This window comes from Ixodes scapularis, unplaced genomic scaffold (genome assembly GCF_016920785.2).
Source record: "Ixodes scapularis isolate PalLabHiFi unplaced genomic scaffold, ASM1692078v2 PGA_scaffold11__112_contigs__length_91849675, whole genome shotgun sequence".
In the NCBI taxonomy this organism is placed as follows: Eukaryota; Metazoa; Arthropoda; class Arachnida; order Ixodida; family Ixodidae; genus Ixodes; species Ixodes scapularis.
The window spans coordinates 24,136,504-24,160,835 of NW_024609837.1; the positions used below are offsets into that span (position 1 = coordinate 24,136,504).

Genomic DNA, 24,332 nt, shown 5'->3' on the forward strand with positions numbered 1-24,332 from the left:
ATCTGCAACGTTTTTCTTGTAGCCAAACTCTGGTATGTTTTGCAAGTACTGCACTGTGCAAGGCGGAACATCCAAAAATTTCACAGAATATTTGCAGTGTTTGTATGGAAATCCACCTGGGAGCCCATGCGACGGGACAACCTTTTCCGGCGCATCCCAGAAGGTGGCATCGGCCTGCCGCACCTGTTTATCCGTCAATTGGTTTCACGATTTCTTTTTCTCAGAGATCAAGAGACTCCTTTCGTTCGTGAAATGATTCAAACGACACTGGCATCCCACCTGCCATCATTTTTGGTGTCATCGGTGGGAAGCCGAACCCCAAGGTTAGTGGGGTACCTTAAAGAAGTTGTGGACGCCTTCAACTTCTTAAGTGTCAGATTTTCTAGGGGATATCTCGGAACTGTTTCAAGGAAAAAACTATATAGAGACCTTGTGGATGTTCTTTTCCCAACACCAATCTATCGCACGATCTATGAAGGCTGCCCTGGTCGGGATGTATTATGTCGCGTAAAAAAGATGGGAATACCTCCAGCAGCCAAAACTTTCTTTTTTAAGTTGCACTGTTCTGTATTACCGACCAAAGTATGGCTAAATGAAAAAGGGGTATTCGTTCCATGGACAGTGAATTGTCTACTGTGCAAAACACCAGAAACTACAGAACATGTTTTTATTGATTGCTGGGACGAAATTTTCTTCTGGGATGTCCTGCAGCGCACGTTGAAAAAAGACTAACATTTCACCGCATTCAATACGTTTCCTGCCTGTTTCTTCGGAAGACACTGTGCCGTATGATCTCATTATGCTCTTGGGTTTATATAGTATTTGGAAATCTCGGATGGATGTAAGAAACGCCATTCAGGCACCAAAACCTGTGAGTTTTTATTTTACTCAGTGTGTAGCCCAAATCAAAAGTATATACGAGTGTCGCGACATTCTGCCCGACTGGTTGCCTTTGCTCTCCAGCTTAATGAATATCAAAGTGTTCTAGATCATAATGTTTGCCTATGTAACCTACGATGTGTCCTCTCGTCCTCTATTCCCATGCAATAAAGAAAAAAAAAAAAAAAAAAAAAAAAAGTAGCTTAGTGGGGAAGAGGGAAGACGTCCGGTTCACATGCGGTAGGACCGGGTTCGATTCCCCGTGAAACTTTTTTTTTTTTTTTTCAAACATTTCCCGGTGTTTACATATCTTTTTTTTTTTTTTTTTTTTTACAATCATCACTGAAGAAACAAACAAAAAATAACAAACAAATGTTGCGGACGAAACTTCGCTGAATTAAATGGTATGTGATTTCCTTTTTGACACCTGCGAACTCAATGTAATCACTTTCCACAAAATGCAAGGCGCTTATAAATCAGGTAGCGCCCGCTTTTTGAGGTGCCCGTATATGTTCTACAGGAATTGCAGCCAGCCAATGGTCCCGATCCCGTTGATCTTTCGGAAACTCTGTCGCACAGTGCCACTTTTTTTTCGGACGCAGGACATGTGAGCCAGCTCTTCACGCAACATCTTGGGTGTATTCTTTTCGGAGTCGATCATGGAAATTCACCACGGGCACTCACTATTCATCTCCGACCCCTCAACGTACAAAACAACTCATCTTGGAGTACAGAACAACGAGCGGAACAAACATAACTGCAAAAGAATTGCCCGGCGAGCAGTTCCCGCACGCCGCATCGCACGCCGCATGTCGTGTCGTCTGCTATGGAGAGGAGAAAAAAAAAAAAAACGCACGGCCGGGTGTAGCCACGTGACTTCCGCCACTCACTCTCTTCTCTTCACTTCTCCGACCCCCGTCGGGTTTCGGTTTTGGTTTCGAGCAGTTGCGTCTTTTGGCTTTATTAAAAAAATACGCTACTGTGTTGCAAAATATTAATTGGGTAGTCCTCCGACACCATAATAGAGCGCCTGGCAAAAAATTAAAAAAAAAATTTGGGGGGCTGTCAGTGTCCCTTTAAGCTCTCCACTATGTCCCACAGGTTCCTTTGGTTCACATGGTCATAGGCACCCTTGATATCCAGAAATGCCAGCCAGAGCTGGCATTTCTTGATATCAAGGGTATGTTTACAAACAAACCGGAGCGCCCCTAGCAGACGCCACCGGCGCCGCGCATGCGCGATGGGGGTGTGGGCAAGAAGCTCGCCGTCGCCCATAAACAAACCATTGGAATGCGAGGTTGTAGGCGTCGGTGTGAGTCCCTCTGCCCTTTTTCGCGTTTGAATTGTTGATTCTACGTCTTCCTGGCAATGTCTGACTACTTGAGCAGCGTCAGCGAAATTATCGAGGCTCGTTACACCACAAAACTTCGCGTGAATAATGTGACATGTGGCGATTCATCCCGCGTGGACGCCGCATATGTACGCTAAAGACTGAAAGAAAGTGTTTTTCTCAACAGAAAGATTTTCGAGGGTGTAGCTTCTCCGCAATGCACCAGTGCATTGTGAGAAGCGCCCTCGGCGCCCTCAAGTTTTGCGTTCTCATCTCCTCACTTTTTATTGGTGTCCGGGAAATTTACTGTCCTGGCAGCGAAGTGCCGGGCATACTCTGCAGCGTGGATTGTAAACACAGCATCTTTCTTAGCCGCTTGGAGGCAGGAATCCAAGATTGTGACGTTGTGCCACACGTCTTCACAGTTTTGCTAAACTAAGCGGACAATTTCTCTGCTAAGGTTAGTGGGGAATTTCTCCACTTAATTTAGAGAGTTTAGTGTCATGTGACATCGCGGTACCACAAGACGTCACAGTATCACATGATGTCGTAGCATCAAGTGACGCCACACCACAGAAAAAAACCGGGAATATGTTTGCACCTCCCAACTCCTTTCTTCTGAAAGAATGACTTCACTGTTTATGCGACAACTTGTCACTGTCACAGAGGAATCAGACACTAGATTGTTTCACATTGCAAATGCCCACAACAGATCTGTACTTTATTAAAAAAATAATAAGTACACTCAATACCTCCTATTGTACAACGTAGTTCTGCACAACACAACGTAAGAAATGAAATTCTATTTTGATCACTTTAGTCACATCTTTGTACAAAAAATTATAACAAAAAGAGTCCAAGAAAACAAGCTACTAAATAGACACTATCTGTACACCTAAACGGGACGAGTCCTTGGTCCTCGAGAAATCTAGAAGGGTTCATCACCAGTCGACGTATCACCACAATCGCATCGCTGCGACTTGAACACTCGAAATCACGCACGCACTCAGCTATGTACACCGTCGCTCGTAGCATCACACTTGCTTTTGATTCCATAAAAACATGTTCGCCCACTTTTCTAAGTTTCTGGCCACAACGAAAGGCTCAAAACGACGTACACGATTCGACAGAGTTCACGCAATCAAACTATACCTGAGCAGCATTCACCTTAACCTAAAACATGTTCACATCACTTTGAAGACGGCGGCCCACACAATGGCAACCGAGAATTATCAGTACCGCTTGTGCGGCGTAATAGAGCCTCCGAAACAACTGAACTAGACGTGTGCCGATGAACCATTAAGTTCAACAGGTGCTGAACACAGTCCACCACAATTCACGTGGCAGAACGTGGTGCACAGTTCTGGCAGTTCCCAAGACAAAACCTCCACAAATATTGTAATTTTGTTGAAAAAATGAAAGAAAAAAAAAAGCAGCAGGTACGCAAACGATAAACAGGGAGGAGTCTTTTTCGAAGGGCGTAGCACCCACGAGACAGTCTTTGGCCACTTGAGGTTATATTAAGCTCCCGCTTGCTATCGTTTCACAAAGACACCAACCTCGAGCACGTCTTGGAAACGCATCATGGACCAAATCCTCTGTCAGTAGTAGTATTTACAATGGTAAAATCAAGACCCCCACTTCTGCTCAGAAGAACGACCCCACAAAGGCGATTTTCGTTTTAAGAAATATAGGGAAGTCGTGCGTGTGTGACAACAGCAGCAAGTCTGCACATGACAGTCCGATACAGAACTATAGTTATGGTAACGACACACAGAAACACGTTTCAACTCATGAGCAAGCAACCAAGACAAGATCAGTTTTCCCTCACAACTAACAGGTGCTAGGACTGACAAACGTAACTTGCCGTTCTCACACCTGCGTAGCCACCGGTCAATAGATAGCATCTTTTCTTGATAGCCTTTCTCCATTAAAATAGACTGCAGTTTGGTCTCCGTTGTCTGGATGCAGACACCACAAAGACCGGTTAAAAGACTAGGGGGTTTGTCTGTTCCTTTGATGCAACTCACGACAGTTACTTGCATGGTGCACACACAAAACAAAATGGAGCATTTCTGTGAGGCGACATATTACGAAGAGAGAAATTTCAGACTTTGAGAAGGTCTCGGAACCTAGATTCTTCTGCAAGTGTATCTCTTTCATGAGTGATACAGTGAAAGTGTTTTGCACAATAAACTGGTGAAGAAACATAAATACCTCGCAAGTAAAATGCTTCCATTAGTGAAGCTTCCTCAGAAACAAAATTTTTTGTGGCACAATCTTTCCTTAGGTGTGGCACTAATTTTACTAGCTTCAATTTTTATTAGCAAGATACTCGATTCTGTATACCTACTTTTCTTGGGCCTGACCACAATTACCTGTGGTGAGAGCGTCAAATGCCTTCACAGATCCTTTACAAGTTGGACGCTCTCATAAAAGTGATACCGATCTCATCACCGAAGGCATTCACCTAGCAGGCAACCATATCACAGGTGCTGAACCTCCGACAGCAATGTACCCTCATAAAACCTCTAGTGCACACCTACACTCCAGAGAGCCTGTTCATTGACAGGCAATCACCCTCAGAAAGTTTTCACCAAGTGACAACTACGCCATTCGCGAAGTTGCGATTCAAAGTCTGTTTCGAAAGCGAAACACTTTCCCCGAAGCCGTGACGCAGGGATCGGGCTCCTGATGCGATTCTTTCACGAGCGACGCATCTCCGATCAGTACGAGTATGAGAACTGATCACGAGTAGCTCACTCGACCTCACGACAAGTGATGGCAAACGTGCATTCCACGAGGCAGCCAGTCACGATCCACGTGCCTTAGAAGATCGATCGTGGGTCAGAGACGCTCCTGTACAAGGTGACGGCACAGATTGGCACAACGTGTCCAATCATTGGTGAAGCCGCTTTAGGCGTGCTTTTGTGGCGCGTCCGAGGGCCTGTCATAGTGGCTGGGAGGGCGGCCATAGCTGCCGCTGTTACTCCGTTCTTTCCTCCTCCACGAATCGCCGTGACCTTGGTATGGACTGTAGGGCCCCATAGGACTGTGTTCCCCCAACACCCCTGGTGGCGGAGGTTGTAAACTGGCAGCAGACGGCACGCTCGCCGTAGCGCCGTAGCCGCCATAGCCTCCCGGAACCGAAGCCGGGATGCCGTAGGAGAAGTTGCCTGTGCTGCCGGTCCCTGCGTGGTACCTGAAAAAAAATATGACAAAAGCACCGTGCCTTTTAGACGTGCACATTGCGAGGAGCTATGAATCTCTCGGATCGTTCTCATCTTAGAGTGTTTCATTGCAAGAGTACAACGTGCCAAGCCATATCATCCTCCTATTGACAATCACTGCACGTCTAAAAACAGAAAGAAAATTGACTCTAGCTATATACTTTTTAAAAAAATTGAGGAGTCCCGCTTTAATTCACGGTACAGTCACAGCCAGGGTTCTCCCCACGGTGGGCAGAAGTGGCTTTGCCGTCCACCGCTCCGAGTGACCGCCCATTGCTCCGACTGACCACCCACCGCTCGATTATGCTGCAGCATGACGATGCGATTTTGCATGTGTGCATGGCTGCAGACTGCCGCACTCAGCAGGCCCGCATACTGCCACGTTATCGCGTGTTATTGCATTGCCGACCGCCGCCACTTCTTCAAACAGGGAGAGCACAGTGCCGTCAGCAGTCAACAGTGAGGGGAGGGCGAGGGGGAGGGGAGGTGCTTGGCCGAGTAGAAAGAAACCCCAAATAAACAGACGCAACGAACGCACACCGGAACGTGCACCGTGCAGCAGTTCTCTCTGCAGGCAGTGAGCAGTGAAGAGAGAGAAGATATTTTTTCACTGCTTAATGCTTCCTTGCACTGCGAATTCCTTTATCTTGCCTCTTCGCTCGCCTCCCCCTTTTTCCCTCTACGTTTTTTTTTTTTTTTTTTTTTATTCTTTAGCATTTTGGTTTTTGTTTTATCATCATGGCGTGGTGCCACACATAGGGCCACAAAGTTAGAGAGTCTACGCAAAATGTGTTCTGTCGGCAAACCAGATTGTGCCACATTGCAACCTCCTCCTCCTCCTCCTCCTCCTCCTCCTCCTCCTCCTCCTCCTCCTCCTCCTCCTCCTCCTCCTCCTCCTCCTCCTCCTCCTCCTCAGCCCCTCCCCACCCCTGAAGAATTCCTGGGGAGAACCCTGGTCACAGCGACAGCTGAGACACGTCACGGCAAAGTCGCTGGGCATCGACATTGCGTTCAAGCCGGAGGGTGTGTGAACAAAAGCATTCGGAACAAGATTGATTCCTGACCATTTTATTCCGAACGCTTTTGGTTCGTTTCTTGTTACAGGGCGTGTGAAAGTGTGTCTCCCGGCACGAGCTCTTGGCATAGACAGTTCTACGATGAATATTTGTTACTCGGCTATTCTTTCTCCAGATAGCGCGTGCAGTGGCCATCGGGTACTACAAAAACGCCAAGTATAAAGCAGGTTGTTAACACCGTGGAGTAGCTCCTTGTTAACTCCTTCGCTTTGCACACGACAGACCCAGGTTCGATTCCCGCGGGCGGCGGGCAATCTTTTTCGAGGATTTGGCAACATCGACGACGGATGCCATGTGCCCCGCTACGCCAACTACATCATCGACAACAACTACAACATCAACAATGGACGTCATTTCCAGTGGTGAACGTTGTTGATATTGCCAAATCACAATCAAATTACAACAGCTATCGTTGTAAAGAGAAAGGACTGTACACTTCTTTTTTTTCCTTACTTCCACGCAAGTACAAAACACAACCAGTCGAGGACATCACAACCAGTCGACTCTCATTAATTCAAACTCTCTTAATTCAAACTTGCGGATAATTCAAACTAACATGCAGGTCCCATCCTATGCCTCTCTATGGGAGGGAACTCCTGGTAATTCAAACTTTCCTTTATTCAAACAAATTTTTGGTCCCCCTCGAGTTTGAATTAACGAGATTCGACTGCAGTAGGTTATGATGTGGTGGCACATTTTATGTGCCACCATAATGTAACTTATTGGTTGCTCGGGGCACAAATTGAATAAAGCATTATTATTATTATTACTATTATTATTATTATTATTATTATTATTATAATTACCTCCTATCAGGTTGGTGTGTCCTGGGATCCTTCTCACTCTTGTACCTCGGCTCGTCCCCCCTGCCACTGCCGCCGTAATGTCGGTAAGCGTCGTGCTTGTTGTAGTCATTGTTGTACCTGGACAAAGAAGAAAGGCAAAGGTTTTTTCTATCTTCGCTCCTTAATCGACAAAACAACATGACACAAAGAAAAAATGGCAAGAGGCGAAATCATGCTTCGTTTCCCCACAAGGAAGAGCCCAGTCAAAGGCTAAAGCACAAAAACCTAAATGCAGAGAGTAGAAACTAGGATGTGTGCGAATCTATGAAACTTCGAATAATTTGAAAATAATGTTTACTATTCAATTTCCGGTGCACTTCTATAATTCAAACTACTCGAGTTTCTCGAACGCTCGAAAATTACGAATAATGAATTCGCTGTTCCCCCGCCTCTCGTAAAAAGCTTCGCCGCTTCGTACCAGTGCTCACGCAACAAGCCTCCCCGCTTCACAACGACGTGCCACAGATCGCGGCACCATTGCCGCGCTCAATTGGTAATGCAGGCGACGCCACGGGCACAGAAGTATGACGAACGCCACGATACTGACACTTTTAGAACCGCCGAACTGGCCCCGTCGGCTTGAGGCACGGGCTGCGCTCCGACTTGCGAGAAAACGAAGCGCAAGGACAAGGTGCAGGGACCGTCCTCACCTGTCCTTGTAGTCCCAGTTGGGAGAGGGCGTCTCGTGGTTCCAGCGGTGGTCATTGGACGACGACGTCCGGTGGGGCGGGTTGTTGTAGCTGTTGCCCGACGAAGAACCCTTCTGGTAGCTGTTGCTGCTGCCGCGGTCCCGATACGACCCTCCGCCGCTCATCCCCTTGCCGTGACTGTTGCTGAAACCGGACGCGCCAGAGCTGAGAGGTCGGTCGTCGCGCACGCGCAGCAGACCGTCGTGCCTATGGTGACCGAAACGCATCTCCAACTGCGTCCTATCCTGGGTAGTGAAGATCTTAGCGCCGAAACATTGTTTTTGTCTGGGAATCTAGTGCCTTTGAAAAGCAAGAAGCCAAGAGTCATATTTTACTTTCTTTGGCCACAGACTGGCTATCTTTTGCCCCAATTCACCAAACAAGCACCAAAGTCAGGCTTCACTTGCGGTAGGTTGGCCGTCATCCAGTGTCTCTGGACATTTATATGGCCAGTAAAAAAAAGGAAGTGCTCTGGCATTAAGTAATGCCTCGGAGCAAAACCATATTAGGCCTAAGTTAGGCGCCTAGGATTGTTAAGTATGTGCCAAGTGAGGCGTTTCTCTGGCATGCAACCTGCAATAGCGCCGAGCTATCAAGCATTTTCGAAATGGCAACGACATCACAGGAAGTGTTGTGAAAGAGCTGGTTCACACATTTGTGCTCGAGCGCAACCGAGTGCCTCGTGATTGCCTACGACGAGAGAATTTGGTGGCCTTCGTGTTTTAGCCACAAAATTCTTTCGAGTAAACCACGGAGGAGCGAAATTTTCCGTCATTTGATTTTTCCACCCACGTATCCTTTCTCACCTCGAGTTTTCATTCCTCCTGTCCCTGCCCTTGTCCTCGTGGAGCCTCTTGCTGGGCCGCCCGTGGTCGTCCTCGGCGTGCCTCTTGGATCCGTGCTGGCCAAAGTGCTGGCCGCCGTGGCCGCCGTGCTGGCCGCCATGCTGGCCGCCGTGCTGGCTGCCGTGCTGGCTGCTGTGCTGACTTCCATGACTCCCGTGTTGGCTGCTGTGCTGGCTGCCGTGCTGGCTTCCGTGCTGGTGCTGACTGTTTGGCAAACCGCCGTGTTGGTTGCCTTGCTGACTCCCCTTCGCAACCGGAAAACAAGAGAACGCCCGTTTCACCAAGGCAACTGCGGGACACGTAGCTCGCGCGTAGCGGACTGGCAGAACGTTGTAGTGCGCTAGCACACGTTCACAGTGTGATAACCAACCAGTTGTCAGTTTTCCTCTTGAACTGGTGAGGTTCCTCACATGAGCAACTATACTCCATTTGCACCCAAGCCGAGACTGCGGCGGAGGCTACGTCCTCATTGGACCAGCCATACTTTACTCTCTCGCCACGTGACCACACTCCCGCAACGAAAGGGAGATGGCTGATTGGTCCCACAAGACCATAGCTTCCACAGCAGTCTCAGCTTAGGGGTGAACGGAGTATACAGTCAGTCGTGAGCTAAGAACCGAGCAGACATTGGAACCAAACAAGAACTTAAAAAAGAAAACTGTAAAAAAACTGGACGAGTTATTGGCGTTTTTACCTCGTCGTGCAACTTGGGCCGCTTGTCGTGGTCCCTCTTGTCCGACTCTCTGGACTTGTCCGGCTTGTCCCCACCCTCGTTCTTTTTCTGGGCGTGTCGGTAGAGCCGGTGAAGGGCCTTGGCGTCCAGCTCTGTGAACTTGGCCACAAAGGACCACAGGTGCCTGCACCCAAACGCCGAGGGTTCACACATTGTTGGGCGTCTCCACAGCACGACAGGTTCATTCTACCCTCTTCCTCCTCCTTATAATAATATTTAATAATAATAATAATAATAATAATAATAATAATAATAATAATAATAATAATAACAGTGTCTTTGTTTGCGAGCCCATAGATGACCAAGCTACATAGTGGCACGAGCTACACAAAACCAAACGGTATACAAAGAGAGGGAATGAGCTACACAGGTTCGAGATACCGCAGTGTCCCGAATATAGGTGGAGCCTTTAAAGTAACCGCATAAATCGTTTAGTAAAGTATTGCACTACGACTTACCGCAGAGGTGCCCGAAGGTGGTGGAAGCTTCGCGTAAAAATTTCAAAGAACAAACTCATCCGAGTAAAAAGTAAAAGAAACTATCACTGGTTTTCTCTACCTACGGCACCAGTTTTCCAACCGCGTACCCTCCAGCTGGTGCAACAACTGGGAGATTGCGAGGCCACGTTCCCCCCTCCGAAGGTATGGCACAGATGCGGTCAAATAAGGGTACGAGAAAAAACATGAACCTGTTGACAGCCAAGCGAAGTGGAGAAAAGGAGAGAGCTCTTACGAACGCCACTGCTTGCTCTTTTCGGGGTCCGTGTACTCGGCGCAGCATTCGTTGATGTGTTCGCCGATCTTGAGCAGGCAGAGCCGCGTGTGGTTCACCTGCTCGTCGTCATTGAGCGACGAGTCCGGGGTGTCCAGCTGCTTCAAGGCACGCTTCACGGGACGCATCTTCTCCTTGCACTGGAACCGGCGAAAACAGACGCCGTTACTAGAGACTCGGAAAGAAACAAGCATAGAACTAGGACGCGGCGAAAACACTCGCCATAGGTAGTAATCCACTTGTTGACTCGTTACGAGAGGGCGCAGTTGTCCAGGCGTGCACACTAAGCGTGGACACGAAGCATGCACACACAGCTTGCGCAGGACGTCGTCCAATAATGAACGGGAGCGCAGCACGCGCCGCTCGCTCAGTTGTTCTTGGAAATCGTGCGGAGCCGGCGGTGCAACCGCATGTTGCCGCACAGTTACACTGCCGCGTGGCAATCTATCATACTGTGACACAATGCATACTGTGACACAAACACCAGCAACGTCCACAAAATTGAGTAAGACAGTGCTCGTGTGGCACCGTCATGTCGCTTGACAAAGTGACACGACATCGCACTGCGATGTCACACGACCTCCTAACGTTGTGCGACACTGATTTTCCGCTAAATTTCTCCACCAAACCTTGGTCGGAGAATCGCAACATTGTGCGACGCGCCACATAACGAACTAAGGCGTACACAAAATGCCCTTGAAGACCGTCGCGAGCCTTCACGTCGCCGTAAAAGCGGCTCCTTCAAGCCGACACCTCCAACCCGCTCACCTCGTTGAACAGCTGGAGATCGAGGTCGCCCGTCGGTTCTATCACCTGCGGGGCGGCGTTGGCGGTGTAGTGCATCGCCGGAAGGTCTTTCCTCGCACCCTTGGTCTTGCTCACAGTGCCGCCCTCCGTGGGGGTCTCGTGCTGAAATGGCCGAGATAACGCCACAATGAGGCCGGCTGCAAGGCGTTACTCTTTCTAGCGAGCCGACGCCGCCAAACCGATTTCCCGCCGGCTCTCAAACTTTGCCGCGAAGTAGCGACGAAGTTCCAAAAACTAACCGGCACATACAGATGTGCATTTCTCTAAATGTGCGTCTCGCTCATCCCGTTTTCGTTAGAAAATGCTCGCTGCTCAGAAATCCTTCTATCCCAAGCATCGAATACCGTAACAAATGAATTCGGGAATGAACTCGAAATCAGACGAAACTACCAAGGCATATAGAGCATTACACTAGGCATCAGACAACTAATCCTAAATTTTGTAGAAAAGGCATAAATGACAGATTTCTCAATGTAAAAAAAGGAACGGGAACAAAATGATTTGCATAAATGGTACGCTAGAAGCGCAGCGATAATAGTTACAGTGTATGAAATGTATTCCTCGATTTAGAGGGGCTTCGTGGTTATTCACACACTAAAGCACGAGAAACCCTCGTCCCAAATGTACAAGTAAACTCACTATAAGGGTGACAGCAAAAGGAAGCAATCACTCTAGCCGGTCGCTTCCAACTTCGAAACAAGCTAGACACATAATACGAAACATAAAATTGAACTTGACGGGCCCAGCTGCTGTTCATTCCCTCGCCCCACAAAGCTCACCTATACACTCAATCTCATACATTGCTACAGCCAATATCCTATTAACGCGATAGAACGTGCAATTCAAATGCCAACGCAAAAAACAGGCACACACTAGCTTCATTGGCAGCATTGTACACAAAGCATCAAACGTATAATTAGTGCCGCAATCGGCAACAAAGCAAGCACCGTGTGTCAAACAACCGCTTAAAGACGCAAGATCGGTTCGCGCCAGGGTGCGACTATGGTGCCCGGAACGGGTCTTAGACGAGCGCGTTTAGCGTCCCATCTCGCCCGCGCACCCTAACCAGTCCCAAAGTGGCAAAAGAAGGACGTCGGAGAAGCCGGAGCGTCGTGCCGTCAGATACTTCGGTCAGCGCACCCACCTTTTTTTTCTTCTTCTTTTTCTCCTCCTTGTCCTTATCCTTGTCTTTCTCCTTATCCTTGGCCTTGGTTTTGTCTTTGGCCTTGTCCTTCTCCTTGTCCTTCTTTTTCCGCTTGGCCTTGGGCGGGCCCCCCTCCGCGCCGGGCTTCGCCTCGGGAACGTTTGGCCCCCCGGGGGTGACTCCCTTGGCGACTCCGTCGATCACTGCCGCGGCGTTGCTCTGGTGAGTCTCGTCCTCCGCCTTCACCTTGGGTTTGCGTGGCAGTTTCGTCGACTGCAACAGACGCGTACCGCATGGGCTCATTCAGAGTTGCTCGAGTGCTGCACGCTCGGAGCGGCCGACACCGTCCTCCCCCGTTCTCTGACACTGTCGCCTACGTACATAATCTAATCGCTTGCCGCCACCAAGACGTGTGATCTAGTAGTAGTCGCTAGCACATATTCAAACTGTGTGGTCAAGCTGCTCGTAAGTCAAGACGCGATGGAATGATCTGCAGAAGCGCCTCGGGCATGTGCAAAGCATCTTCGCTTCTGCAAGTGTGTATGCTTCGAACGTGTCCGAAGGCGGTTTTTGAACGACTGAAATGACAGGGCCACCGTACGAAGAAGGAGTGCGCCTCGGACAGTGTCTGCAAAACTGTCTCCTGTACGACGTATCGACGGTGTGACCACGGCTTTAGTGGTACCTACCGATTCTGTTGACCAAATTCTTACGCGGTTACTTTTTATTCTCGACAGTGCGTGCCTAGAGCCGTACACTTCTGCATTACTTTTTATTTGCGACGTATCCGTAACTGGCCTTCGGCCATGAATCCGAATCGAGCGTATCTGCATCGTTTTGTCTACAAATAATAAAGTCTAGAAAGGTCGTTTGTCTATTCATGTCGAGCGATGTTTGTGCGCAAGCAATGGCTTGCAGGTGCCGCCCCCCGTCGCTTAGAATCAAGTGACGAAAACTTAGTTGTCATGGGGAAAATATAGTGGGACGAAAAATTTAACTTTCTACCACACTGTACTCAATTTCACCTTGCGACGAACTGCAGCCGACGAGATAATCCCAGCCGAGCCAGCGCTGTGAACGTATCACGTGACCATGTCCCCCATACGTTGCTGCGCCCCTCCCAAATGTCACATGACGCTAGCGCAGCATTGAATCGCTCGTTGCACTCCCTATAATTTGTCGTAAGGTTAAACGGATTATAGTAGTTTCGATAACAGCCCCTCAAACAGGGAAACAAAATGGCGACCGCTCGTTTGTCTTAACTGTGCTGTGTTCTGCACAAAAAAAAAGGGGGCAATAAAAAACAGCGTATTACAGCTAGAGCACACCAACTGTGCATTCACTGTATGAGTTAATTTAATTTAAGAGAATGACGCTACCGCAGAAAGAGCGCAACAGCGGCAGACACAGCAGATGTCTACATCTAACGGGGCTCGAAGAAGATTGCTACCTGTCGCGCAACAAAGCACAGATTGGATGAATCAAACTCACCGAGGCATTGTCGCTGTCGTTACTGTCGTCGTTGTCAACAATGGCCTTGCTGAGGTGAACCTTCTCTGGACGTGTCTTTCGGCCGCGTTTGGGCTTCTCCTACCAAGAGACGGCACCGTTACCACCAACTCGCAACGGTAATGCGGGACGGATCGTTACCGACAGCACAAAACGTCACCAACGAAGCAGCCCGGGTCAGTAAGTAAACTGCTCTTTCTTGACTCATCACTTTACAATTCACGCAGAATTTAAAAACATGTCTTAGGCGACCGTCTCATTTATTTATTCGGGGAGTCTCCCAAAGTGACGTTTCCAAATTCTCTAACTGTTTCGGGTTTTCCTCTTCTATTTTTATCTAAATTTCCCGACCAACGCCCAAGGAAACGGGACATGTTTGAAGTGCAGATTGTACGTGAAAACCCGACATATCTGACAGACGACAGGGCAGTGGCCAGGCACCAGATCCTCTTATTTTGTGAGTCTATTCTTCTATATTTTTCCCCGAATAAATGTCCCATTTTAAGTAATCCACCGGGCAAACGTACTGGTGCGAGCGTAAGCGGAGAAGTCTCGATGCACCCGTTTCAAAAGGAGGCGATTCAGGTTCCGCCGAGGCTCTAGTTTCCGAGCAGCGATTTAGCCACGAGCACGCTGGTCAAGTCGCACGCGACGCACCTCGCACCAGATGCACGTCATTTGCAGTCGCTCAAAAAAGGAAAGCTAAATTTTCCCGATCGATTTTCCCAACTGGGGTGTAGATTCTCGACTTTTACAAGACTCGCCGAATTCCCCAACAATCCCCAGTTTTCCAGATTCGCAGACACCCCATTATTATCCGTTCAAGTAACTCCCGAGATCGGACACGACTTCCAATAACATGAAAGGTGCAGTGGGCTCTCGCTTTGGTAAAGCCGGTTTACGGAATAAATCTCGTAACAGCGGCTTCCGACGAGACCGCCACCAATCGACCCTGCGGTCGCGCGACTGCCCGTACTGGCCCATGGGACCCACCTTGCCCTCTTGGAGAGCCACCTGTCGCGCGTGCACCTTGCGCAGCATCTTGAGAAGGTAGTCCGCCCGGCTCTGCAGGTGCTTTGTCTGGGGCTTGAGCTGCTCCCCGTCTGGAAGGATCTTGTCCGTCAGGCCCAGGCCCGCGTCCATCTTGATCGCCTCCCAGCTGCCCATGCCGTGCTCATAGATGCCCCTGCACGCCCGTTCGTTGAGGAGAGTTTGTTTCAACATGAAAGGAGTGATATGGATGGCACCTAACCGTTTCTGGTTTCGCGCCCTTAAAACAGAAAAGAAGGAAAGTGCCGGCCAGAAACCGACGCACCGCTAAACTCCTCGCCGACTGAACGCGGGCGCCGAACAAACGTCTTCCTCGAGTAGATCCGAGCTACCCCCGCAGGTCGCATCACGCAATCAAACATGGAACGATGCCGGGGACAAGCTATACTCCTAGCACGTGCCGAACAAACAACTTCCAGACTTCCGTCAAATGCACACGCTTTTTTCTTAATTTTATCTTTTTTCTTTTGCGCTTTTTTTATATTGGCACATTTTCTGGGTGGCGCCATTCACGAGGAAGCCCCAGAGCAAAGCAACGGTTCCGACTTCTACGTTCCGACATGCTACCAAATGTTGGCATGCAAGTCATAGCCTTGTACAAGTCGCACTTCTTTGCATAGGTCTGCAGCTGCGTAGAGTTGCTGCAGCCGCGAACCTATGCCATTGCACTTGGAAAATGTCTTCGGACCGCCAGAAAGGCAAGCTGCCGGCGCGTGCTCTGCCATTCTTCCTTTGTCTCAAATGTCGACAAGTCCCACATCTTGCATAGCTAGGACTCACACTTATATGCACATAAGTAAAAGAAAAATCCGGAAAAAACAAAACATGGATTTGAAGTATGGTTCACCAGGAAGTATGGTTGATCAATTAAAAGTTGTAAAGCTTCCCATTTACCATATCCGGCAGAGTAGCAGGTAGAACAATAATAACAATAATAATAAGCGAAACTACGGCATACGAGTCGTCCCTCACCTGAGCAGACTCGAGTCCTCCGCCACGCCCCACGGTGTGTCGAAGTGGGGGTCCTTGGTGGCGAGGTCGAGCGTCCAGTGCCGCCTCTCCTCGGCCGTGCACGGCAGCACCGCGTCCAGCACCGCCAGCTCCTGGTAGCTGCTCAGCACCGACTTGGCATTCACCGACACCCCGGACAGCTTGAACGTCGTGCGCTGGTGCCGGCGTCTGGCCGGGGTCCCGCCGGCGTTGCTGTCCCCGGCGTCGGCGCCACCCGGCAGTGGCGCGGCCTGGCTCTCCTTCATCGCCTGCTCGCAGCCGGAGTGGAGCAGGTGGGCCAGGCGCTTCAGGTCCGCCTGCGGCTTCTCCTGAAGTTCCGCGTCCAGGGCGACTGCGTCCAGCCTGAGAGGGAAAGTGGGTGTGACGAATTTTAGCTTGGCGAGTTTCGTCGACGCCACCACAATCGCCGAAGGGATGGGAATACAGTGTAGACCGCATATAACGTATGTCTCGGGAGTCGCGAAAATCCGCACTATAAGCGGTACCGCACTATAACCAAAACATCAATTTTTCAGGCCAAAATACATGCCATGAGAAAACTTACCTTTGTAAAAGAATTTATTTTATGTTAGATGGAAAAATAAGCTTAGTTTGAGGAAAGTCTTTATTTCAATAGACTAGTACAGTTACGTCTCAAGTGTGTCACACATTTTAAAAGAAATTAGCGGCTTTTGCCTGGCGCAGCCTTTTAACGGCGTCGCGGGTTCCGGACGGACGTCGCGAGCGTTCAGGATTGCTAACCCTAATCACTTTTCTCCGGAGATGAAAACGCGTGAAAATTCGTATCCTTCATACGGTACGTGCCACTAATACCTTGAACTTGAGCACACGCATGAAATGCGCCAAATAAGAAATCCGGGCGATGTTCGAGGACACAAATGCTTAGAAATCACCACTGTAGTCCAAGTAAACAAACACGACGACACGGGCGTTTCTGCCGTCTTGAGAGCGCCGCCACATCGCCGCCACATTGCCGCACGAGTAGGTGGATCTTCCCTTCTAGTACGCGCTGGGTTATAGCGACACACAACGAAAATTCAGAGTCAAGGATAGCGCTTTTACGCAGAACGATGAGATGCATGCCGTCTACGACGACGATCACAACCGACGCCCGCGACCGGCATGGAATGCGCGCGAACACTTCTCCTCGACCTGGGATTGGTCTGTCGTTGCGGTTGTTTGTTTCTTTGTTTCCAACGCAGCGGAGGGACGCACGCACGTGAACGACTCGTGCGTGCGTCCCTCCGTCGCTATGGCAACTGAAGCCTCTCTCTTCGCTTCTCCCCGCGTTTTCCAGCAACCTCCTTGCCCCGCGAGTGCAGTTTGCGGCTCGCGCCGTCAGCGCCGTTATCTAGTGTCGCCCAGGGAAGCGAGCTCGCTGCTCCGGTCATCGGTGCGGTCGGCGGGCAGTGCTAAAAACCGCACTATAACCGGTATTTCCCTTCGCGCGCCTGCATTTTAAGCGGTATGTAATTACATGGAGTTCTATGGGAGGTGAACCGGTGGTTTAAAAAAACCGCGTTATACCCGGTCCTGCACTATAAGCGGTTACGTTGTAAGTGGTCTATACTGTAGCGGGGTGTGGGTTTCCTCGATGCGTGCCACTAGAGTTGCCAGCAGAATGAGAATGACGGGCCGTCTCTTCCGGAAGCTGGGCCTCGTACGTGCACTCGCTGCCTCCTGCCGTGCTTTGGTTCCGCGTGCACGCTCAAAGCTCACAAGACGCCCACGCGTCACCGAAGATAACAAGCTCATTCTGGAGGTGAGACAACTGAGGAACTCGCAGCCGACTGACGTTAGCGATTGCCATCTGAGCTCGCTCGAACTCTCAACCAGCTCAATGTCAACGATTGCCATTTTGACTAGCTCAGACTCACCAATGACACAACGTCAATGACTGCCGTCCAAACTCGCTCAAACACGCAACCAAACGGATGTCGACGATCGCCATCTGAACTCGCTCGAGCTCACAAACGCCTCGCGTAACGTCGACAACTGCCATTCCACTCGCTCAAACTCGCAACCAGCTTAGTTCCAACGGTTTACCATCTGAACTCGCTCAAGCTCACAACGAACAATTGGTATCCAAACTCACTCAAACGACTTCCACAACCTAATGTTAACGACTGCCATTTGAATTCGCTCGAACTCCTAGCCAAACTAATATCAGCGACTGCTACATCGCCTTACTACCGGAGTTTCACTCCAACAACCCCAGACAGGAGAAGCAATCCTGGAAGACAATCTCAGGTTCCAGACTCGTGCACACTCGCCTCTTGGCGGGAGCAGCGAACTTGCGGTAGCTCTTGATGAAGCGACGGATCTCGGCGTCCGTGAAGCCCTTGACCGTGTCGCGTGGGATCACCCTGGGGCGGCCTCTCTTGCGGGGCCGTCCCTCGTCGTCGGAGCCGTTCGACCCGCCTCCTGAGCCCCGGTCCCGGTCCCGCCTCCGCGCCGAACGGCCGCCATCTTCGCTGTCAGAATTCGCCGTCTGCCAACGAAGACCCCCGACCAGAAGGAGATGGGGAGGAAGTTGTGTTAGCGACGGCACAAGTAGCACAAACATAAAAGACGACCGCAATGTACGCTGTGGGGATTGTGATCCCTCAACATTCTGTCGCGTCAGCGTTTCGGCGCGCCGTGGCGGCCGCGCTGGCGTAGTGAGAGGTGGCGCTGCTTACCACTGTGAGTGGCTTCCTCCTCTCCCCCCTTGGGGCGATTTCCGTTACGAACCCCCGCACAAAGGAGATCGACGTGTCGCTCCTTGATTGGCCACTTCGCCCCCGCCGTTATCTTAAAACCAGCGGACGGGAGTCTCGCTTCGCTCTTCTTCCTAGGATTCGGCGGCGGCGACAACGGGGACCCTTCCGGCGCACCGGTGAGCGTTTACCCCGTACTTTGTACCTTTGTGGATGACCATTCGGCCGTGGGCGATCTCCACATTGACGGCACTCACCAGCTTATAGTCGCTGTTTTGTTGTTATTTTGTTTCATTGTAAATAAACAGCTTATCACCGTTACCAACGTGACTGGTGTTTGTTTGCGCTCAACGAGCAGCATGCCACGCGAGCACGAACCCGCTTCGCGGTAGAGCGTCTCGCCGCGAACGTGGAACTCCCAAAGGCAGTGGCCCTAAGGAGAACCCCAATTTGGCGCCCAACGTGGGGCGCCAAATTGGGGTTCTCCTTAGGGCCACTGCCTTTGGGAGTACCACGTTCGCGGCGAGACGCTCTACCGCGAAGCGGGTTCGTACTCGCGTGGCATGCTGCTCGTTGAGCGCAAAAGACACCAGTCACGTTGGTAACGGTGATAAACTCTGTTTATTTACAATGAAACAAATAACAAGAACACAGCAGCAATAAGCTGGTGAACGCCGTCGGTGTGGAGATCGCCCACGGCCGAACGGTCGTTCACAAAGGTACAAAGGACGGGGTAAACGCTCACCGGTGCGCCGGAAGGTTCCCCGTTGTCACCGCCGCCGAATCCCAGGAAGAAGAGACAAGCGAGACTGCTGTCCGCTGGTTTTAAGATAACGGCGGGGGCGAAGTGGCCAATCAAGGAGCGACACGTCGATCTCCTTTGTGCGGGGGTCTGTTACGGAAATCGCCCCAAGGGGGAGAGGAGGAAGCCACTCACAGTGGTAAGCAGCGCCACCTCTCGCTACGTCGGCGCGGCCGCCACGGCGCTCCAAAACGCTGACGCGACAGAATGTTGAGGGATCACAATCCCCACAACGCGTAAGCATTTTGGGAGTTTCTCTCTTCACGGATCAAACCCAATCTACCCTGCAACAGTGTACAACTGGACTGAAGGTTTTTCAGTAATGGTCGCTCATAACAATTTGAAAATTGTCTTGCGCTAGTATAAAAGAATGATACGTCAAATACATGCAAATAGCGTTCCAGAGCTACCTGATAAATAACAGCAGCGTGCTCTCATCACAAGTTGTCACAAACAGTTGCGACGCAGTCAACTGCACTAAAAGACAATGTGTGAACCGGCGTCGATATATATATATACCACTTTTGACTCAAAACGGGCACAAATTTAGTATTGGGCTATACTGCAACTCTTCCCAGTATCTGAAAAACAAACTCGCATAAATGCAACAACAAGAATAAAAATCCGCAGCTTTTTGCTCAAGCGTGTAAAGTGACAGCGACCAGCTGCATATACACTATTTATTTACTCGATCGCGTGCAAGACAGCCCTGTGGTCACTGACCTATGTGGGAGAGGGAACACACTGCACACGCGAGTCGTCATCTATGCCCAAAATGAAGTCCAGACGGGTACCGTTTCAAGTGGTAGGTTGCTTTACATCTGTGGCACACGCAAATCGTGTTCTATAATGAGGAATGGACCGTAATATACCGCGGAAGCGCAAACTATTAACATTTCCCAAACTTTAAATTTTCGCAAATTATACATTAAGCAGCACCACCCCTACAAAGCGACGACACCAGCCTGAAATATTCACCCCGTTCTGGTGGCCACAAGACCACCGGCGGCGACTGGAATGTTGTGCAAAAATAAATGTGCTTTCTCCAATTCCGTTCACTCCACCTTCAAAGCTTTTTATGGGTCGCCATCTTGGTTTTTACCAATTTGACCGGACAAGCACCCACATCTAGACTAACCTAGTTTTCGGCGAAAGTGGGATGGGTGCTTTCAATATTTTACGGCATGGCGACACAACTTGCCAATCATAGAAGACACCGCCGCCTGGCTGGCAAGAGCCTAGTGCGCGTGCTTTGCCTAGCTTCACGTGGCGGCGCAAGCGCACATGAGACGGATTCTTCCGCCTGGTACAACGCCGAAGCCTTGAAGGCAGCCGGTAAGTCTGTCACAGCTATTGTTGTAAAACAACCCCACACCGGCAACGTTTTTTTCTCCTCACCTGGTGCAAGGACTTCCTGCTCCGAGGGGGCAGGTAGAGTTCCATCTCCTCCTTGAGCCTCTCCTCGTCCTCCACCTTCTTGCGCTCCGCCTCGGGAATGATGTCGTCCCAGTCCTTGCTCTGCGACGAGGAGTCTTCCTCCGCACCGGCCACCGCCGCCCCCACCTCCTCCTCTTCCGTGAAGTTGAAGCTGGCAACCTGAGGAGACCACGGAAAAATCGGCGTTCTACCAACGTCCTTCAGAGAGAGAGGCCAAAGCGAAACCCGAAGTCTTTCACTTTTCCCTCTACCCCGTAACAAAAAAACCCACAACTGGGAACAAATAAAAAAAAAAAGACAAGCACACACACAAAGTCTCAAAACACGGCTAGCATTTTTATTGCAAACCGTCACGTTTATACCATCGCCCAACTTCCTTACAGAAAAGATAACAAAGAACACAAGAAGCACCATCTAACTTCCATGGGGTGACCTTAGAACACAAACATGCACAACGAAAGAATGTTTTTTTTTCTCATTTGTTCCCAGTCTTGGGTTCTTTTTTTATGGAGTTAGTTGACTAGCTTGCCTGTGTTTTTTTTCTTAATTTCCCTCAACATCTTTCAGAGGTTGATCAAGTTTAAACTGGCAAAAATAAACAGAAAAGCAAAAAATGCTTAAACAAATTAAATAATTAATTAATTAATTGATCGGTGTCCTAGCTTTAGTGTACTTCTCGAACAATTCACAGGTTTACTAAATGCACTGATCAGGCAGAACTATATTACTGAGCTCCAACACCCGTGAAATCGGACAAAACTAAAGAGGCCCATCACCGATTTCCGACCAATCAGTTTTTAGCCATTATCTATAAGGCCCCACTCTTAATAAAACCACTAAAACATGTGCCCAGAACACTCACTGATCCCCGAGACGCATCAGTGCACCTGCAGCCAAGCAAAAACGGCAATTGAAAATACCGTAAAATACAGAGCAACAGCTCATGCCCCAATAAGTGCCCACCTGTCAATATTGTAACATTTGGATAGTACACAGAAGACATCTTTACATATCGTTAACCTAAAAAGTGCCCAACCCGCAGTTTTACGCGATTGTCTCCAAATTCAGAGTGGGTGCTTGCTCGAGATTTTACGGTAGTTGTTTCCCAAACAAAAACACGAGAAAATGAAGGGCCTCCTCTGGCTTTAAGCTCAAAATAAGAATACCTTGAAAGAGCCCAGGAGTTCGTCTCCAACCGTCGTTGGCTGTTCCTCCCGGGTCTCCGCCCTCTGCAGGATCTCGTCTATGTCCACCTGCCAAGGAAAAGAAATCGTCAAGAACTGCTCGCACAAGTGGAACGACAAGCATTCATAACAGTTGCTGATCGCTTGCGGCTCAAAAGCGAACCCAGAAACCCGAACTAGTATGGTAGAATGTCGTTAATACATGTTCCTCGCTGTTACAATCGTGAACGGTGCTTCCGTCAAACTCGCACGGTGACGCGCGTATCATTTTCCCATTTGGTGCGCTTGCCTTCGCGGTTCTTGCGTCCAGAAACTACTGGTGAGATGGTCGTGGCCACCATCTTCCTTTCTCTTCGTTTTACATTTTTCCTTTCACCTTTCTGTATTTCTGCACACTGCTTTTCGCCCAAACAGGCACGACCTTGGACTAGGCTTGAAACGAACTCGAGCTTTCGCAATGGCCTGTTTATTTTTCCAATTCCTTCTCTGGTGCACATGCGCTTCCGTTGAGTTTGGTTTTCCCGACTCCGCTAGTTTAATTTCAGGCAGATTCATAATTGTGCACTCCGCACGGTACCAATGCACCAGATTGCACCGTTTTGCACCAGCAAGTGCATGAGGCTTCACCGCTTCACACGGGCGTGCTAAGATTTAGCCAATGGGCTAAGAAATTTTGCTCAAACTCGTGGGTCAACATTCTTTTTTTGCAATAATAGAGTGGCCTCCAATTTTGAAGGAGAGTTTAAAAAGCAAAGAAAAACATCAGCCTATATTTGAATAAATATAGTAGTTCTCCATGGACGTAGAAGTCCCCAAAAAATAAATTGCTGTATGAAAGTTGCTTCTTGTCTCATTTATAGGTTCCCAAAAACATTCAAAGTTTCAACATTTTACAAGATCATAGATTTTTTTTACCACAGTCTCCTGATAAACCCATCAACAGAGTTCTACTACGTGAGAGTGAGCGCAAGATTTGAGCCAAATAAAGAGAGCTGCAGTTACTTTCGCCCCTTGCGGGAAAAGAAGGGAGCAAACACCCCACCTGAGGCTCTTCATCCCCATCTTCCGTCTCCTTGAACAACTCTTCCGCTCCAAACTTCAGGATGGCTGCCAACTCCTCCTTGTTGAACGGCGTGGTGTTGCTGCGGGGCAATGCAAGAATCGATCAACTCCTTCTCATTTCACGCAACCACAAGTTACACAAGGTGTGAGCACCAACTGGACGAAACAATGATGCAAGCAATTTGTAGCGGCATCTGCCAGCAGTGCAACTACCATAACCGGCATGTCTCAATAATTATTTAATAAAATGGTCCATCCTTCATTTAGTTCATTTAATAATCCACCGTATCTACAGAAAACCTTCCGCAACCGCACAATTGCACAAACGGCAGTAATGTTTCCATATAAGCCCACACAATTAGTGCGGAATTACTTGCAGCCAATCAAAAGGGTCCACACCATAAATGACACCCCATCCGTGGGCTTAAAATGCGCATGAAAGTTTCCAGAGCGACATTCCTCAAAAAATATCCTGGAGATAAAATTTCAAATTCGGAGTGAAAAATGAGTTTAAGGAAACCCCCACATTACCTTGGACAATTTATCTGTTGCAACAGGTTTGTACGATAGGTCAAAAGCATTCTACACCCAAGCCTCGCACTCCCGTCCCGACATCGCAATTCAAGCCCCGGGCGACGCAACTCCGAACTAACCCAGATGCCGACCGTTTTGCGGGACGTCGCCAACTCACCTGGACGGAGCATTGCTCTTGGAGAGCACGGTGCGCCCCGTGGTGTCCATCCGCTGGATCACCAGGTGGTCCAACACCATCTTCCGCTTGGCCCGCTCAATAATGTCCTCCTCCACGCTGTTCTTCGTCACCAGGCGATATATGTTCACCTAAAATGCCCACAACAACGAGTCGTCTCAATGCAGAGAGAACCCCGAGAGTTGTGCTCGCAAACGCGAGCCACAAGACATCTCTTCGACGCAAAATTGAACTGTGTCTAAGGCAACAATGTAAAATGAGTATGCAGCTACTAACAGACACACTTTGTCTAGGTGCAGTCCTTTTATCGGGGACGTCATCGAGCTCAATCTAAATTATGCGCATCATACTCTCGCCTATAGACAGAGCACCACCTTTTAGTGCGAAAAACCCCATAAAACCGAACCCTCTAGCGACAAACGGAGGAATGCTCTGTAAATACCCTGCTGGCAACTTTCTTTGCCATATAACAATACAGCTCTCAGCACTGCATAACAAAGAACGGCCTCTCCGAACATAG

The 24,332-nt window shown here is 49.4% G+C and overlaps 1 protein-coding gene across 1 annotated transcript in view; it reads right to left on the bottom strand.

The window, feature by feature from the left end:
* Positions 1-2,895: 2,895 nt before the first annotated feature.
* LOC8029103 (chromodomain-helicase-DNA-binding protein 1) overlaps positions 2,896-24,332 on the bottom strand; it is a 49,998-nt gene continuing 28,561 nt past the window's right edge. Inside the window, exons 17-32 of the mRNA XM_029994895.4 lie at positions 23,795-23,943; positions 23,084-23,183; positions 22,024-22,110; positions 20,819-21,016; positions 18,193-18,410; positions 15,881-16,261; positions 14,852-15,044; positions 13,841-13,939; positions 12,350-12,622; positions 11,167-11,307; positions 10,360-10,538; positions 9,589-9,751; positions 8,856-9,139; positions 8,011-8,193; positions 7,322-7,438; positions 2,896-5,411 (exon numbers count right to left, since the gene is read on the bottom strand). Coding sequence (XP_029850755.2) covers positions 5,126-5,411; positions 7,322-7,438; positions 8,011-8,193; positions 8,856-9,139; positions 9,589-9,751; positions 10,360-10,538; positions 11,167-11,307; positions 12,350-12,622; positions 13,841-13,939; positions 14,852-15,044; positions 15,881-16,261; positions 18,193-18,410; positions 20,819-21,016; positions 22,024-22,110; positions 23,084-23,183; positions 23,795-23,943 — 3,051 coding nt within the window. The 3' untranslated portion in view covers positions 2,896-5,125. The remainder of the gene's footprint in view (positions 5,412-7,321; positions 7,439-8,010; positions 8,194-8,855; positions 9,140-9,588; positions 9,752-10,359; positions 10,539-11,166; positions 11,308-12,349; positions 12,623-13,840; positions 13,940-14,851; positions 15,045-15,880; positions 16,262-18,192; positions 18,411-20,818; positions 21,017-22,023; positions 22,111-23,083; positions 23,184-23,794; positions 23,944-24,332) is intronic.